Source organism: Melanotaenia boesemani, chromosome 8, assembly GCF_017639745.1.
Source record: "Melanotaenia boesemani isolate fMelBoe1 chromosome 8, fMelBoe1.pri, whole genome shotgun sequence".
NCBI classification, from domain to species: domain Eukaryota; kingdom Metazoa; phylum Chordata; class Actinopteri; order Atheriniformes; family Melanotaeniidae; genus Melanotaenia; species Melanotaenia boesemani.
The window spans coordinates 23,224,543-23,244,274 of record NC_055689.1 but is presented as its reverse complement, the minus strand read 5'-3'; the positions used below and the strand labels follow the sequence as shown (position 1 = coordinate 23,244,274).

General features: G+C 40.6%; 1 protein-coding gene across 1 annotated transcript; it reads left to right on the top strand.

Moving 5' to 3' along the window:
- Window positions 1-1,693: 1,693 nt before the first annotated feature.
- LOC121644865 lies at window positions 1,694-19,720 on the top strand. The gene is made up of 3 exons (XM_041993109.1): window positions 1,694-1,917; window positions 12,304-18,380; window positions 18,564-19,720. The coding sequence occupies exons 1-3, from the start codon at window positions 1,863-1,865 to the stop codon at window positions 18,645-18,647; spliced, it is 6,216 nt and encodes a 2,071-aa protein (XP_041849043.1). The 5' UTR covers window positions 1,694-1,862; the 3' UTR covers window positions 18,648-19,720.
- The last annotated feature ends 12 nt before the right edge of the window (window positions 19,721-19,732 follow it).

Below are 19,732 nucleotides of genomic sequence, written 5' to 3'. Positions count from 1 at the left end.
TCAACCTGCATCCCATATAACCCCACACTCACACCCTCCCCCGTGCCGCACCCACAATCGCTCACCACCACACAATCACGCCACACACAACCCTCCCACCATGCCCCGTGGGGGACACCCCAGGCGGACCAGCAGACAATGGGCCCCAACCCCCATAGAGCCAGCAGCCCACCAGCGCAGCCATCCCGGGACCCGGCCCCAGGGCAACCCCCTCCCCTGCCCGCCCCCAGCCACCCACAGGAGGAGCAGGGGCGTAAGAGGTCCCCAATACCTTCTCCCTCCCCGCTCCTGACTGTTTATGTAGTGTGTGTTGTGTGCAATTAAAATTGAGGGGCAGTGACTGCAATGAGCCGCGAGCCGGGCCACCTAAGTGGCCCCGCCCGCCATGCACCGCATGCCATGCCCCCCAAGTGTTGTTTGTGTGTTGTGTTTCTTGTGTTTTGGTGTCTTGGTGCAATTAAAACTGAGAGGCGAGCAGCCACGGGGTGCATCCAAGGAGACCACTGAATGGTCTCCTCCGTTCCACCCCTCATGGCCCCACGCCTCCCAACTCCCTACGTGTGTGTGTGCGTGAGACAGAGAGAGCGGGAAGTAAGAGGGAACTTAGAACTTCTTCAGGAGCGGGCAGGACCATATGAACACCAGGTCTGGCTAGAACATGGGGGGAGAAAAAATGAAAACTTATGGAGAGCCTCTGATGGTAGACCAGTGCTGCCAGCAGGGCTGGCTGCAAAGCTCTCCAGGAAGCACATGGCCCATCCCATGTTTCAAAAGCTCAAACTCTCCACAATTTATCTCACTGGTGCCATCCCTATCTGAAGAAAATGGTAGGAGATTATGTAAATACATGTACAGTTTGTTTAGCATTTAATCCAAAAGCGTCCTACAGGCCTACAATGCAAACTTATCCTGTCCCCACAGCCCCAGGACAGGAAATTGTAATAGATTACACAGATATGGGGCCGGATCAGAGGACAAAAGGATTCAGATATTTGCTGGTTATTACTGACTCCTTTACTAAGTGGGTAGAAGCGATACCCACGAAAAAAGAAGATTCTGCCTCTGTGTGCAAATATTTAATCAACCAGCACATTCCCAGACATGGCCTTCCCCGAGTGGTTAGGTCAGACAATGGGAGTCATTTTAAAAGTTCTGATTTGGAAAATACAAAATACGTTTATGCTTGTTGACCAACTGAGCCGGGAGCAAACCTCTGTCCAACTGGGTTTCCTTGTTCTTCTCTTCTCCTTGGTTGTTCACAGGTTTGTGGTAGATTTGAATGCTAACAACACTGCTTCTTATAGCCAAGACAAGCAAAGCCACTTTATTTAAAAAGCACTTTAGGACAGCAGCCATTGAACAAAGTGCTGAACATAAATTAACTAAAAACAATAAAACATTAAATAATAAAAGAGAAGACAATAAAATCAGTAAAACAATAAAAAAAAAATTAATAAATAAGGTTAGATAGCAGTCACAGATACTGGTGGGAGGTGAGCCATTTTACCCTTGTTAATACAAAATGGAGTTTTGTTCAAAGTTGAAAGCATGACAGTTACCAGCATTGTAAGTGTAAGCAAATAAATATAACTATCAGCATGTGAATACTGTGCGAGTGGGTCTGAGTTTCTACACATTCTGTAGGATAATTGTAACTTACCATTCATTTAACAGAATTTCTTTTAAGCTGCTCAGATTTGGGTTCAGAGAATGAGGCTTAGTGTTTTAGCAACTAAATTTAAAAAAGTCACAAGTGGTTGATATGAATAAAGACTCATGTATCATCGCCATGTCAGTCAGAGGAGCAAATTAAGGAGTGGTCTGACTTCTTCGTGAATCTTGGAATTTCTCTAAACACCATCATGCAAAGAACTGATGCATCAATCCAAGATGTGTATCAGGCAGACATTGTTTATGGTACACTTGACAAGGAGTTGCGGGTAATAAAGACCGTCTGGACAGAAATTAGGACAACAACAAAAAAGCACTGTGTAAGAATAAATAAATAAAAGGAAACCCACCTCTTGTGTGTTTCATTAGCATTACATCACTTAGACCTCCAGCCTCCAGTCTGTGTCCCGCTCTGCTGGAATGAAGGACCAAAGCTTACTTTTCATACTGTCTGCTATATGCTGGCAGCAGACTGTCCACCTTATTTAGCTGGATGGGTTTTATAAACATGTAAGGTTTGTTTCACAATGACAGAACATATTTTAGTGGTTGGGGTTCTTATTAATATCATCTCCCTTTTTCTTGAAAATCCTGTTCCCCCCATTGGGGCTACACCGTTGGTGTAGCCGTTTCCCGTTTTTCTAGATTATATGCGTACGCCTGGGTCAGAGTTGCATGGAGGTAGGATCATTTTCACGTCAAGTTTGGTTTTCTTAAATCCCAAAAGCTGACTATTTTTGGTGTACGCCAGTTTTTGTTCCTACGCCAGCTTGATAAATGAGGTCCCTGGTGTCTGGCTGCCGCCCCGGAACTCAGGGTTTGGCAGGAGGGGTGTAAGGTATGAAAGGAGGCTGAGTGGGGCTTGGGGGATCGTAGCGGGGGAGACACTGGGGTAGGATTAAGGGTGTGAGTGAGAGGTGTGTGTGTGTGAGTGCATGCGTGTGGCTGCCTCTGGGCTCTTGGGGCTTGGGGCAATTTGCTCTGGTTGGCTTGGATGGCCAGTGCCATGGGGGTGCTCTGGCTGTGGCCTTCCTCTGCCATGTGGGTCCAGGGTAGTTTTTGTGGTGGGCAGTGTTGGGATAGTTACTCTAAAAAAGTAATTAGTTACTAGTTACTCATTACATCTGTAAATTGTAATGAAATTACAACTGAATTTGAAAAGTATGACTACTTATTACTTCACCATTTCTTAATTCACTGTGTAGACATAGACAAACATCGTAGCCAAATCATCTCTGCCTGTCTGCAGAGTGTTTACTGTATATTGTAAACAAAATGACTTTAAAACCACAAGAACAACATCCCTGTCTATGGGAAGAAATGGGCACACTTGTCTCATAATCATTTTATCTAGTATTTTTCTAAACCTGGGCGATTTAACACTCGATAGGGGGGGGCATGTCTCCGACAATGAACCCTGCAACTAGCTTGATTGGTTTCATTTATTAAAAAAATAGTATAAAATTGACTATTTTGTGACAGCGTGGAGCTGTCACCAGAAACAAAAAGGGGGGACCTTATCACATTATAACGTGATAAGTTTATTGTACAAACATGAAACCTATCACGTTATAACGTGATAGGTATGTTGCGTTAAAATTTTTATTCATTTAATGCATGGGCAGAATCCGTCATTCATGACGGCGAGAGGCGATCAGCTGGCTGGCTCTATGGCTGGATCTGAATATCACACCCGTGGGGGATTAGGATGCTTTAACACCCACTTTTCCTGGTAAGAAAGTTCATCACCCGCACTTTTTACACACACACACACACACACACACACACACACACACACACACCCACACACACACACACACACACAAAGAAAAAAGAACTTAACTACTTTGCACGTAATCTTGTACAAACGTCATAGTTTCTGTCTGCTGCAGCGCACCGTGGCAGCCTCGCCCAGTCCCCCTCCCTCTCCTGCTGCATTAGTAAGCTAAATTTATCAGTCTCATGTCACTGTCATGTGAAGCTAAAGAATAACAAATGTTAATAACACTCAGTTAGATATTGTTTGCCATTATTTTATATAACTTTTCAGTATTAATGAGGTTTGTTAGTGACAGACCTGTAAAATCTACTAGTCATCAGACGGCTATGCACAAATCTATGAAGACACATCAGGTTAAGATATGTGAGTTAAACAGCAAAAGAAGCAAGGGGATGTCTTGTATTAATTGTTGGTGCTGTCCAGATGTTGGAGATACAGGTCTGATCATTAAGGGGCTATGAATGTGGTGAGAGAAATTATGAACATGTTCTAAAATACAAATCAGAGCAGGACCCGTCAATAACAAACTAGTTAACAGGTGTTAAAAATGACTGATGCTTCAGCAATGCCGGGGCAGATCTACAAAAGTTTTGATTGGGGAGCCAAGCAGTGGCATTGACCAGGAAAAGGCTGGATTAAATTAGATAGGGTTTTGGTTTTATGTAATATTGAACTGATTATTACAACTAAAGTGATCATATAATTTAAAAAAAAGCTTAGAAAAACCCAAGTGAGCATTGTCGTGCTCATTCACAGTAAAAACAGACATATTTCAGGCATAGTCACAGATGGTGATTAATCATGATTAAATAATTTCTAAGCTGTGATTCATCTGATTAAAATTTTTAATCACTTGACAGTCCTTAAGAAAAATAATTAGGCAGCATTTTGCCACACAACTGGGTCCAGCCGCAGTAGCTCATCCACATCACAGCAACATCTTCCCTCAACAGACAGTGAGGGAAGAAACACCATGAGTGGCTTATCCATCTCTGAATGGCACCCACAAAAAATTCATCACATGCCTCGTCCATAGTCCATGGCCTATTTATAGTGCTAACTTCCTGATTAAAGTGGTAACAATTAACCACTGAGGTGTTTGACCAGTTGGCACATGTAACAAAGAGTGTCTGTTACTTGCAGATTAATAGATTCCTTGTTAACTAGACGGGCGGAGCCTCACTGAGCTGTCCCTAGCCAGATAAAAAGGGGAAAAGTAGATGTACAGAGTGTAGTGGCAAAAGTTTGTGTTAAGGAGTGACTGCTGTGTTGGTTTTTGTTTTCATTTGTGACCGTTTGCGTTCATGCGACAGTGAGTATGTTTAACCTGCTACAGTTTAACATTATGTTTATTAAAGTGGATAAGGCTGTTACTGCAATATGCCAGTCTGCCAGAGCGATTTTCGTATGTTAACTTATATTGTAGCTTATTATATTATATTGCTATCATGCTATTCCATAACCTCGGCTGTTTTTTTCATGCTGAATATGTTATTGCAATTATTATAGTGTTGGTTGTGAATTATACAGCAAACTAATGGTTATGTATGGCTAATGTGCTGTCATGTTATGTTTCTGCTTCAGAAACCACACACACGTTCGAAATATCTACATAGGCCCTACCAATAAGCCTAAATATGGCAATTTCCTTGTTTCAGCTAGCTATCTGTCTGTGTTACCGGCTGCTGCGCTCCAGGAAACATTGAAAAAAGCTTAGCTTGTTTAAGCCGGTGGGCTGCTGAAGGACTCCTTCCACTGACCGGCCAGCAGGATCTTTCACCACAAGTTTGGACTGAAACTGGACTGAACTTAAAATAATGCGATTATCGCCACTGACCAGAAGTATCTACCGTCTCCAGCTTTGTTTTTCTGTTTTGTCAGTTGCTGCACAATGAGCTACGTCACGCAAATCGATCTCTATGGCAACGTGCCCAGGCAAGCACATACACAGGCAGCAGCATGTGTGCACCACTTAAAACAGATCAGAACTTTACACATAGGCAAACACGGCTCGAGTAACGCAGAAAAACGTGATACTGTAGTCCAGTAATTTCGATACCGATATTTTAAGTGTAGTGCATTACTTTACCTTGTTACCCAAAAAAGTAATATTGTTACCCCCAACACTGGTGGTGGGGTGCCTTGGGTTCATGCTCCGGATTGCTGCTGATTGTCTGGGTCTCTGGCAGGGGCGTTGCTAGGCATAAAGCTCTACTGGGGCACTGGCCCCCTACCACATATCTCCCGTCTCACACACACACACACACACGTGCGCACACACACTCCTATGTGCCACTGCCACATTCCTATGGAAATACTAATTGAGATGTTAATGAGTGTAAGTACATATTTAACAAACATGAACACTTTTAACATGGCAGCAAAGCATAAATGCCATAACAAACAATGGCAAGTCAGAACTCTCTTTATACACATTCCACAGTAATGGTTATTACTTGGTTTTCAGGGTGATAGTTCAACTCATTCTGAACAGTTTGTTTAATTTTTGAGCATTAAAGCCTACTGCCTATATTTCAGTTCCACAAAGTGGCCAATCACTTGACTGTGACTCAGCTTTAAGAAAGTCAGGAAGAGTTGTATCGTGTTTGGACTGTCATCTGCTTCAATTCAGCTTTGGTTTGAACTTACTGGGTCACTTGATTTAAAAGCTATTGGATTTTTTTCTCTTCTAAGAAATTATTAAAGTCTCAATTAAAATTTGAAGCAATTCAAAAGATTTGGCACCCTGTATGAAAAACAAAGTATGTGTTATTTCTCTCTGTTTACGCCAGAAGTTCACTTTTCTTTAGTATGAAAATATTGTTTTATGTCCTTTATGAGAATTTTTGTTTCACGGAAAGCCTGTCATGTGTTGATAGTCCCTAAACGAGATGCTGGTCGCTCCAGTGCAAATCTGTTGAATATCCAACCTAAAACTGATTTCACCACGGTTCCTCCCTTTCTCTCATCTCTCCTTGCTGCTTCCCTGTCTCTGCTTCGGGTGAAGAATTTCCTGATATCCATCTGAGTCATGCGATAATATATTTCAGTTAGTATAAGGTCATTTGGTTGCATTTTAAAAAAAATCTAAAATTGACTGTTTTGTGACATACTATTGACACGTTAATAGACCTCAAACCGCGTTGTGCGCTCACCGCTCTCCCTACACATGGAAGAGCTGCGTGATGTGTGTGTGGTTCACCTGCTGCTCGTGCACGGTGACATACAGAGAGAGAATGTGCCCCAGAGCTGTTTCTGGAACGCTCTTGCTACATGTTTGAGTTGAAATATATATCTTTTCCCGTCTGAATTATCTGAATTAATGTTTGATAAATATTTATTGTCGAAAATTAATTGTAACATTTATGGGTCTGGCGACGCCGATCTGGGCCACCCTCTGCCTCTAGCCATGGTCACATTTGCACGATCACACTTATCTCTGATCACTCGCCATTCCTCATATTCTTCATGCTGACACATTCACGAGTTGTCCAGTGGGTTTATACGCAAAGTATTTTTGTTTAGATTTTAAATTTTTTTCTTATGTGTGTGTCTTTAGTACATCGGTTGTTGTTGTCTACTATCTACTGTATCTTTGTCTCCTCTTCCTTTTTTCTACTTTCCTTTTTACTTCTCTCCATTACTGTCCCTTTTTTCTGTCCCCTCCAGTCAGGTCCAGCAAGATTACATAAATTCCATTATACCATGTAAATAAGATAAAACAATATGCTTAACCAAATGAGATTATTAAGAGGAGCTTTATACCCATTCTGTTTGCTACAATATTGGACAGAACAAGTAAAAAAAAAAAAGAAACCAATTCACAAAATCTCACACCCAAACTGCAAAATACCTAATATGTTCTACAAAATGAAGCACTGCAACTAAAATTAGATATAGCATTATCATAGTCAGACTTTTTCCCTAATGACACACACTTCATTTATAACACCAGATATTTGTCTAACCAGCTACACAGTGCTGGGCATACTGAAAAGTACTCTCATTTTTATATAGTATGCTTTGCCATAACACTAAAATAGTTCAAATTGTAGAAGATTCTTCATATTGTTCACATGCACAGAAATATATACAGATACACACACATGCTGTTGAAACTTTTATTTATTTCACCAAACAAGTCAGTGCAACATATGCACAGCAGATATATTTACATTGGACTGAACTCTAAAATGTTCACAAACAATACTAAACTGGAAAACAAAAAAACAAATCAAAACAAACAAACAAAAAAGAATATATATATATATATATATATATATATATATATAGCGACTTACATTTGAGAGTAAGAACAACACAAGCAAGAATTCAAACAAGATGGGACATCATAATTAAGTGGAAGTCAGATTGCTGTGAGTCCAGTTGGACCCAGGTGCTGTCATGTAGTGCTAGAGGCAGTGCATGTAATTTTTTTGTTTGTTTAGTTTTTTGTAAGTCATTTTGTTTAAATATAAGATCACGATTCCATCGAACAATATCATCTAGGGCATGAGTGCACGCAACTTAATCAGTGCTGAGTTGAGCCAAAGAGCTGGACATATCTTTCAACTCAGTATATAGCCTATATAAACATACATATATATAAACATACACATACATATATATACATACATACACACACACACATATATATATATATATATATATATATATATTTATCCACACACACATATATATATATATATATATATATTGTTGCGTTAAAAATTTTTATTCATTTAACGCATGCGCAGAATCCGTCATTCATGACTGCGAGAGGCGATCAGCTGGCTGGCTCTATGAATGGATCTGAAAGCATCACACCCGTGGGGGATGAGGATGCTTTGAACACCTACTTTTCCTAGTAAGAAAGTTCATCACCCGCACTTTTCACACATAAGAAAAACAAAAACAAAAACTACTTAACTACTTTGCACGTAGTATTGTACAAACATCATAGTTCCGGTCGTTTCTGTCAAATCAGAGCAGGACCCGTCAATAACAAACTAGTTGACAGGTGTTAGAAAGGACTGATGCTTCAGCAATGCCGGGGCAGGTCTACAAAAGTTTTGATTGGGGGGCCAAGCAGTGGCACTGACCAGGAAAAGGCTGGATTAAATTAGATAGGGTTTTGGTTTTATGTAATATTGAACTGATTATTACAACTAAAGTGATCATATAATTTAAAAAAAGCTTAGAAAAACCCAAGTGAGCATTGTCGTGCTCATTCTGTTGATACAATACAGTAAAAACAAACATATTTCAGGCATAGTCACAGATGGTGATTAATCATGATTAAATAATTTCTAAGCTGTGGTTTCATCTGATTAAAATTTTTAATCACTTGACAGTCCTTAAGAAAAAAAAGCAAGAAAAATAATTAGGCAGCATTTTGCCACACAGCTGGATCCAGCCGCAATGGCTCATCCACATCACAGCAATATCTTCCCTCAACAAACAGTGAGGGAAGAAACACCATGAGTGGCGTATCCATCTCTGAATGGCACCCACAAAAAATTCATCACATGCCTCGTCCATAGTCCATGGTCTATTTATAGTGCTGACTTCCTGATTAAAGTGGTAACAATTAACCACTGAGGTGTTTGGCCAGGTGTTACGCATGGACCCCACGGAGACAGATGACAGATTAACAGATTAATAGACTTTATTACTGCACCAAGAATGCAAGGAACTGGTCTTACAGACACTGCAGGAGTCGGCTGGAGGGACGGGAACAAGGGAAGGAGAAGGGATGAGTCCAGTATAGGTTAAGGTCCGACAGGGAGTGACGGTGGTGCTGGGGCAGATAAGGGCTGGTGAGTCAATGGGAGACAGGTGTGACAGGTTGGCTTGATTGGAGTGAGAGGATCAGGGACAGGTGTGGAGGATCAGGAGAGTGGCACATATATTGGGTAATTATCTCATGTAGTATCACTTTGAATGGCAGTGTTATGAAATGACAAACATGTGACATTATGTCATATTGTTGTTATGCAAAGTGTTCAGTGTATTTAAAGAGTGCCATTTTAAATTGCTAAATGTGTGTGAAGCCAAGAAAATGTTTGAAAAAATAAAGGAGTTTTGGGGACTTTAGAAGAGAATTTGCTCAGCTATTCCATAATTTAACCCTCTTGTAGAGAGATCATGAAGTTTACAGTTTGTTCTCACAGTTATTCAGCTATCGCTGAATAGTATATTTTACATTATACACTTGTTAAGTTAAGCTTGGTCAGATTTAATCTTCAATTACATAATATTGCAAATAAACGTCTACCATAAACACAACAAACCACTTGTCGTCCAGGGCCCTCTGTGGACCGACTTCGTTACTACCAATGTCAAAATCAAACCTATGAGGCCTTGAAAAAATGACAGCAATGTAGGAGTTGTGTGCACATCTCATGGCAGTGTTTTTTTACAACAGAAGTGTATCACAGTATAAAATGTGTTCATGGCTGTAATGTGGTTCAGGTTTAGCAAACAAAATTGGATGAGTTTTGTATAAAGTAAAAAGTTTGGCTAAAAAAGTGTTTGATTTGAGAAATTAGTTTAGGGCGTTCAGATTTGGGTTCAGAGAATGGGACATAGTGTTTTAGTAACAATGAAAAAAAAAGTTTTTTCAGTTTTTCTACTCTATATAAAATAATTTTTTCTACTTTCTAAAATCCTGTTTTCTGCTCTATACAAAATACAATTTTGCATTTTCATCTCATGATTTTTTTTTCTCACCTTTCAGGAAAACAGTTCAAAAATGGGAAACACAAAAGAAAAACCAAGAGAACGTAACATGGGTGACAGTCTGAGATGCAGCAAGTGTGGTAATGTCCTTCCTCCATGCTGTTCCTTTAAAGACCTCTACTGTCAAACTGTTCATGGACAATATGTATATGTGTTCAACCGAGGAGAATACTACAGACCGTATAACAATTTGTTATACGAGTGTGCATACTGCTTCCATAAGCCATTTAGGGATGAAGAGGAAAGAAAAAGAGAAGAAGTGAGAAAGAGAAAAGAAGAGGAGCAGAAGAGAAAGGAGGCGAGAAGAGAGGAAGAGAGACAAAAGCAAGAGAAGGAAAGGAGGAGAGAGGAAGAGAGAAAGAGACAGGAAGAGGAGCAGAGGAGAGAAGAAGCAAAAAGAGAGGAAGAGAGACAAAAGCAAGAGAAGGAAAGGAGGAGAGAGGAAGAGAGAAAGAGACAGGAAGAGGAACAGAAGAGAGAAGAAGCAAGAAGAGAGGAAGAGAGACAAAAGCAAGAGAAGGAAAGGAGGAGAGAGGAAGAGAGAAAGAGACAGGAAGAGGAACAGAGGAGAGAAGAAGCAAGAAGAGAGGAAGAGAGACAGAAACAACAAGAACTACTGAATCAGAGACTCCAAGAATCTCAACAACAAGCTGAAGAGCAGTGTGAGAAGCAGAGCAGCAATATGCTGGAGGAACATGAGTCCAAGCAAAATGTTCTGAAAGATCATTTAGATGAATTTGAGAACGTCCATGACTCAACCAGAGACAGTGATGAACTTCTAGAAATCCTCTCTTTGAAATGCAATGTTAAGATTTCCGATCTCAGTCTCACTGAGGTGACAACTGATCAGCTGGAGAAGATCCTTTCAGCTCTGGACAACCTTCTGTTTGATGAATGGATCAGTGCTCCTCCATCTCTCAGCACTCTGCAGCATGCTCAAGTGTGCATCACTGAGCTGTGTGGCCTGTCTATGGAGAAATCTGAGGAAGTTTCCCTTGAAATCATCTGCAACCATGTGCAGTCCCTGGTCATGTCCATTAGCCAATCAGCATGCAGCTTCTCTGAGAATTTCATGCTGACTCAAGCTCTTTTCTTTACCCTGATGCATTTTATTACTGACAGCAAAAACTCTGACACAGATGCAGTCCTCATAGCCAAACAGTGGGCGGAAGATGAACTCTCCTCTGAGCGCCTCTTTGCTACAGAATTCCTGAGCATCCTCACATCCTCACTGGATGATGCAGTTACATCTGTGTTCGTTTTAGATATGGAAATCCAGTGTTTGACATTGCTGTTATCCACACTTAAACATGTAAATGACAAAGAAACACACTCAGAATCCACTGAAATGATCCTTAGTCTCGTGAAAACAAGCCAATGGACCCCAGTAGAGGCACTGATTCTGCTCAAAGCCCTGTCACAGAAATGTGTACAGGATGTTTCAATAACTGAAGTCCTAACACTGGTGCAGGTATATAACATATCACCTGACTGGACTGATGAATCTGGATCATCTCTCATTCAGACTTTTGACTTTGTTGACCCTGAAAATTTTAATCAAGATTTCCAAAAGATGCTCAGAAGGAATGATGAGAGGAGTTTAGATGGAGCTCTGGCAGAATTAAAATGGTCACATGACTTGGACGATGCTGTGATTGATATGTTAAAAAACATCACTACTGACATCTTGAAGTATTCAGAAGATGTACCAAAAGATGGACTTCAGAAGGATTACCTGAAATGTTGCACCTTTAATGCAGATGACTTACAGAAATGCCTATCTCAGCTCTGCAGAGCGGTTTTTGAAACAAAAGGCTGGTGGCCCACAGTGAAACACATGCTGGAGTGCTGTGTGTTGATATGGAAGATGATGACTGGCGTGCCACAAGTGGTTGATGTGAATAAAGACTCATGTATCATCGCCATGTTTTCAGCTTCACAAGTCTACATGGGAAACAAAGTGGGCGTTGTGCTGAGCTCTGATTGTCATTCAGAGGAGCAAATTAAGGAGTGGTCTGACTTCTTCGGGAATCTTGGAATTTCAACATGCAACAACATGCAAAGAACTGATGCATCACTCAAAAATGTGTATCAGGCAGACATTGTTTATGGTACACTGGAAAACTTTGTGTCTGATTACTTTCAGCATGGCATAGAGGTGATGGAAACAGGGATCCCTCCACTTCAACATGAGTTTATTATTGATGAAAGAAGTCTGAACGTATCTCCTAATCTGGAACTTTCAAGGCTCAAGAACAATGATTCGCTGGTGTTTGCTGCAGAAGTCCTGCAGAACCTCATGCATCATTTCCAAAGTCAGGAAATGGAACAAAGACTCAGCTTGATGAAGGAACTTTTTCAAGTTCTCAGCACCAAGTTAGACAAAGACAAAAACACAGAGACTAAAATCATCAATATCTTGGAGAAAATGACTGGGAAAGAATTGCCCTCTAATGAAATCTTCATTCTGACCTTTCTTGAGAATCTCCTGAGAGTGTGTACTAGTGACACAGAAGCTGTGAAACACATGGCATCTACTAACAGATGGTGTTTGGAGACTTTATTTACTTCTGCAAAGCAAATTCATTACTCAAATGACCAGAGAAAAGAGGTTTTCTGGATGGTTTCAGACCTTGGAGCACAAACACTTTGGTCACCAGAAGAGACATTAAACCTTCTTGGAGCATTAACTGACCACCATCATGATGAAGGCTGCATTTCCATCATGAAGATTTTACATTTGATGGTAACATACCAGGTTTCTTCAAAGTGGAGAGATGAGAGCAACCGACCCCTCCTCGAGCTTTTAGGTTCATGTCGAACTGAGAATCTGATCCAGCATTTAGAAAAGAGCCTTAGAGATGAGAAGAATAAAGACATTGATGCTATTTTTGATGAAATACTTCAGATGAAAGACATTGATGAACAAACCCTGAATAAAGCTTACAGTGTAGTATCTCATGTAACAAACCTGATCAAAACTGGTGAAATTGAAAAACACACAGATGTTCAGCAGTTAAAGGATCTGAGTACCAGCTTGGACACAGAAGACCTTCAGAAGCTCTTGGCAGTCTTATGCAATGCTGTTCACCTTCGTGTGGCTAGAGGGAAGTGGTGGCCCAGAAGCACTCAGATGATAAGCTGGTGCCTGTTGGCCTTGTCTGACACTGGGAAGCTCCTGGAAATGGGCACCGGAGAGGGGAAGTCTTGTGTCATAGCAATGTTTGCAGCATTGCGTGTGCTTAGAGGTGAAAAAGTAGACGTGATGTCGACGTCCTCAGTGTTGTGTCAAAGAGATGCAGAAGAATGGAGAGAATTCTACGAGTACTTTAGCATCACAGTTGATACAAACACAAATAAGACTGATGACGAGGATAGAAAGAAATGCTACCAGAAGGATGTGGTCTATGGAACAATTGAAACATTTGCTGCTGATCACCTTCGCCAGACATTTGAGATGAAGGATGTGAGGCCTGAGCGAGGTTATCAGTGCATCATAATCGATGAGGTGGACTCACTGCTGCTGGATCAGGGAGTGCAGTTGACCTATCTTGCCAGCCCGATGGTCTCCATGCAACACCTGAACTCTATTCTGGCCATGATCTGGGCCCATGTCAGCCAGTATGGGTTCTTGTCTTCAGGACACCAGACTTTTGTACAGGGTCCCCCTGCTTTGTTCTTCAAGGCCATCTTTGACTCAATTAACACAGAAGACAGTGAAATTAAGGATCCCATGGACATTTTAAGAATCGCTGAAATAACCAACACTGTGCCAAAAGGCTTTACAGAGGAAATCTACAAAAGTAAACACGATGAACTTCTTGGGAAACTGAAGACTGTGAGTCAGGACGATGTGGTGGATTTCTTTGAAAAAATGGAGGACTATGTTCCCTATGGATTTACTGTGTACACTTTAAACGATGAATTGTTGCTCTGTCTCAGAAAACTCAGCCCTTACAACAACCCCCACATCCCAGAGCTGAAGTTTCTTGTCCTGGATGACGGCTTGTGCTGTGCTCTCTATGACTCTGAGGAAAGTCTCATTAAGTCCATTGCAGAGTTCATTTCAGACCAGGTTCAGTACACCCCATGTACAAACAATGAAGACAAAATCAGCATTCCTGGATTCTTGAGGAATCTGATAGAGAAGAAAGTGTCAGTGTGGGTCCAGAACGCTTTTCTGGCAACGCAGCTGAGAGAAGGACGAGACTATGTTGTAGAAAATGACAATATCTGTCCTGTGGACTTCAGATCTACTGGTATTGTGGAGCTGAATAAGAAATGGGGTGATGGTCTGCAGCAGTTTATTGAGATTAAACATCAAACCAAACTGAGCACACTTTCAATAGTGACAAACTACATTTCTAATATCTCCTTCTTTGAAAAGTACCAGGGGAAGATATATGGAACAACAGGGACACTTGGCAGTAAACAAGACCTTCTGTTTTTGCAGGAACTGTATCCAAATCTGTCTGCCTGCAAAATGCCAACATTCAACAGGAAAAAGTTATTTGAGGTCAAAGGTATCATGACACATTCATCTGAAGAGTGGAAGTCTGAAATAAAACGTGTGGTCATGGCTCAGATTTCCACAAATTCATGCAGAGATGGAAGAGCAGCTCTTGTTATTTGTGAGACAATCAACAAAGCCAAAGAGATCTATGAAGAGCTGAAAAGCATCATCCCAGGTGAAATCATTCTCTACTGCCGCAGTGACAAAGAAAGTTTGAGCAAAATAAAAAAGGAACTGCTTCCTGGTGATGTTATTGTTGCCACAAACCTTGCTGGACGCGGCACAGACATTAAAGTTTCCAAACAGGTGAACAATAATGGAGGATTATTTGTGATCCTGTCCTTCCTCTCTGAAAACACAAGAGTAGAACTCCAGGCTTTTGGTCGAACAGCCCGCAAAGGTAAACTTGGATCTGCTCAGATCATCGTGTCCACTGAACACATGCAGCAGGATTTCAGAACAGTGACGTCTCTGGAGGAAGCTAAGAGAACAAGGGTTAGACTTGCAGAGGAAAAGATGAACTACATGATGAACGATGTCACAGAGATGAGTCTGCGGGAGGAGCTGTTTTCAGAGTACTGCGAATCTCTTCAAGAAATTTACAAGGACACAGATGGAGATGAGAGAAGAGCTGTCGTTGCCATCATGAATGAGTTCTGGGGGATCTGGCTGCAAACAAAATCAGAGGAAATTGACCAGCTGAAAAGAGATGAACTGAAACAGAGTTTGAAGTTGGATTTGGCAAAAGCAAGAAGTCAGTCTGAAAGTCAGACTTCACCATGTTCTAGCATTTATCACTACATCAAGTTTGGAAACGTCGCACTGGATGAAAAACAATGGGACCTTGGTGCCAAGCTCTTTGAAAAAGCCATGAAGAATGATGAAAGCTGGGCTGCTGTAGCTTTTTACAGTCATGCGTACTGCACTATAAAGCAGCAGAAGGGAGATTACCTCACTAATGCCAGAGAAGACCTACAGAAAGCACAGAATTCTCTTCAGTATCTCAGAGAGGAATCTGTGTTCTGTTTGCAGTTTGTAAAAATGACCTCTGCAGGTTCAACCAAATCTGATTTAACCAGCATTGAAAAACAGTTAACAACTCGGTGCAACATGTACAATTGCTTTAACAAAAACATCACAGAGGCCATCCAAAAGCTGGATGAAAATAAAGAAAGAGGCAGAGATGCACCGGTCAAAAAATCACCAGTTTTCTTTCTGGTGCCAAAACATGATGAAGAACTCCAAGAGGAGGCCTACAACCTCTACAGACGAGGTCTGAAATATGTCTTTGCTGTGGAAGAGAAGCCTCGTTTTTCATGGGAAAGTCTGCTGGTGTTCGGTCTTGGACTTTTGCAGATTATTGGAGGAGCATTGATCACTGCATTTACATTTGGTGCAGCAGCTCAAATTGGCATAGAGCTGATCGCTGAAGGAGTATCAGACTGCATCTATGGCATAGAGGCCATGGTGACAGGAGAGTTCAGCTGGAAATCCTGGGCTATAAACAAAGCCATTTCTATTGGAGTTTCCCTTTTAACATTTGGAATTGGGAAGCTGGTGTCAAAGGGCTTCCAAATGAGCAAACTGCTAACCAAACTCAAAGGTTTGGGCAAAGAATTAAAGGCATTGCCAAAGTTTCTCACCAGACAGGCAAAAGACACTTTAAGTGTTGTCACAAAAACAACCATTAAGAATGCTGCAAAATATTCTACAAAAAAAGTAATAGAGGAAGTTATAATGTATGGGTTTGGGAAAGCAGAGGAGGAAATCCTAAAAACAATTCTAGACAACATCAAAAGTGAGGTGAAGAAGGGAATAACTGATGATGTGAAATCCAACATGGAAAAGGAGCCTTTGAATAAATTAGTGGACTCCATTATCCTGTCCCACATTGAGGACATGGAACAACTCCATGATCTCCTGAAAGACAAAGCAAGGAGAAATGACCTGCTGACCATTTTCAGACAATTATCCAACACTGCAGCGCAGCCATTCTATAAAGACCTCAGCTGGCAGAACAAGATTAACTCAACCCTCATAACAGTGACTGATGCAGCTAAAGCTGAGGCAAAAGGAAAATTGCTTTTCATCCTAACAGCCATACAAACTACCCACTACCTGGTACTAGCAGGAGATGCTATCAGGGCAGTCCATAGCCTCTCTGACAAATTCTTCTCAAACCTTCAAGAACAGCTGAAAATATTTAAAGAAAAGAAAGGTTTTTCAGACAAAGTGAAGATAAATGAGCTAGCTTCCTCAGAAACTGAAATGTTGAAGGCATTCAAGGAGGAATTAGCCGATGCCATCAGTGCTTCAGTAGCTGATGCTTTGGTAGAAGTTTTCCACCAAAAGTTCTCCAGTCACATAACGTCTCGTCTTCAACACACAGTAAATGGAGTCATTCGGAACCATGTAAGAAGCGGATTAAAGACTGAGAGAACACATGAGAAACTCCGAGCTGGACAGAACAACAGATACATTGCATACATGCCAATAAATCAGAGTTCTAAACTGGGAAGAGGTGCTGGTAAACGCTCAAGATCACATGCTGAAAAGATCAAGGACCCCAAGGCCAAGGGGACCATTCTCGATGTCAGAGTCTTGTCAGAGGCCACTGGTACCGAGGTTGTCATCCTAACAGAGGGCAAAGGTGGCAGACTTAACAAAATGCAGGAGATGAATCCAAGCACGAAATCAAGCACTCAGACTGTGACACTGATATACAGACCAAAGAGTTCCCAATACCCCGATGGCCATTATGATGTTTGCATCAACAACAAGACAGTCCAGATAGACAGCAAGGGTAATAACTGTCTGTTTCATGCTTTTGCACGAGGCATGAAACCAGAAGCCAGTGAAGAAAGTATCGTCTTGGAAGCAAACCGCCTTCGAGTTGTGGAGAGTAAGACTCTACTCGGCCACCCAGGACAATGGGAGCATTTCATTAAGAGCAAAGAGTGGACTGAAAGGATCAGAGGAGGAGACTGGTACTTGGCAGAGGGAGCTGCACCATTAGTAACTAAGAAACAGAAAGACAAATTTAAGAAAACGGTTGGAAAAACAGGAAAATACAAATTATTGCAACAAGAAAACCGAAACAATGAAATGGGGCAATTTATCAATGCTGATCACCAGCCTGCTCTCAGCTCTATATTAAAAAGTATAGATTTGGACCAGAACAGCACATTGGCGACAGCCATGCTTGAAGTGGCAACAAACTCAACTCCTCTAGACAAGAAACTTATTCCTGATGTGAAGAAAAAGCACGGCCCTGAACTTCCAACTGTTAATGTTCCCACTGAAATGCATTGTGAATTTCCCAGTACAAAATCAAAAAAGTACAGAGAGTTGGTAGCCAGAACCATAAACGAGGATGATGTTGTGGGCACGTTCAAACTGACAATCCTTGGTTCAATGCCAAGATTCATGTTGGATAACAACCCGAAGTTTAAGGACTTTACTAAAGACAGTGACTTGGAATTCAAGCTGGATGTGTTTAAGAAGAGGTTTCCGAAACAAAGTGAAGAGATGGTTGACCATTGGTTCAGTCAGCTTGAAGGCAAAGATGTCATGTCATCCAAAGATCGTGAGACCATCAAAACATGGATCAACAAGGAGGGCTACAACGATCAAAACGATGAATACAGGAAGAAAGTCGTCAACTCCTTGGCTAAGGTAACGTACCTTTAATTTTATACAAAAATTAAGCAAATAGCGATACAATCATTTTTGTTTTAAATCCATAATACCCTGTTTTACTGAAAAGGAATGAATGAAGACATTAATTTTATTTATTACTGCATACTTCTCATAATTTGTGAGGAACTGACCAGACTGGATTTGTTTTTTCTGTTAAAGGTTCAGACCAGAGAAATAAATCAACAAACAAGAAGAATGAGGGGTGCCAGAAGCAATAACAAGACAAAAAAAGCAAACTTTTAAAGAACGAACAGTAAGAAAAATGCTAAAATAAAATAGATAAAATGTAAGAAATAAAAGTTCCAGTGTGAGGAATTAACATTTGTTATCATAATAGACAGCAAATAAAAAAGTTTTTAACCCTGATTTAAAACTACTGAGAGTTTCAGTAAACCTGCAGCTTTGAATGGAAATGAGACTCTTGATATTTTATGTTTCTTATATTTTCCAACATGTTTTTATGTTTTCTCACATTTCAAAGATGTAAAAGAGATATCCTTGTCAGCCGCTGTGGTCCAAGTGTCAAGTTTAAAAAAAGTTTGTACAACTTTTATAATTCAAATTTTTTCTTTAAACAATTAAATGAATTTACCATTAGATTTTTTTCTTTTCATTGGTGGGTTCAATTATATTAATTTGATATGATTGTGTTAGCATTGTTATCCCAAAACAAGAAGTTTCCTTGTGGGACATTTCTGTGTGGCGTTGCATGTTTTACTTTAATATTTTACATCTTACCTTCTGTAATTCTATGGTCATGATATGAATAGTACAAAATCTTCTTTCAGATATATTGCTATCTACATAAACTAAGCAGAAAGCTGCAATGTCTTCCTCAAATTATTTTACAACTGGGTGCTGGGTGTTATATTAAAGCTGTGGCAGCAGAATGGAGTCAAGATGTTGTATTCTTTTGTAATATAGCAGCATAGATCAGTTATTGGAGAAAGTTTAATTATTCATCATTTTTATTACTGATTTCATGATTAACAGTGTAATCTGTGTTTTCGTTAATTGGTTACTTTCAAATAAAGCATTAATCGTGTGCTTGAAAAGTGAGGCTTTTCTTTTCTTTCCACATCCAGAAGAAGCTGTAGTTCTCCTTTTGTCCACCAGGCGGCCTCAGTCATCCACCTTCATCAGCACGATTCCTCCTGCGTTTAACCACGTTTTTTATTGTTTTAGTTCTGAGTTTACCTACTTGTCCCTTTTATAAATTTAAGTAAACATTGATCACAAAATAACATGCGTTCCATATTACTGAAGTAATAACTCTACAGTGGCAGATATGAAGTAAGTTGCACACTGACAGCACGTTGCCTCCAGCT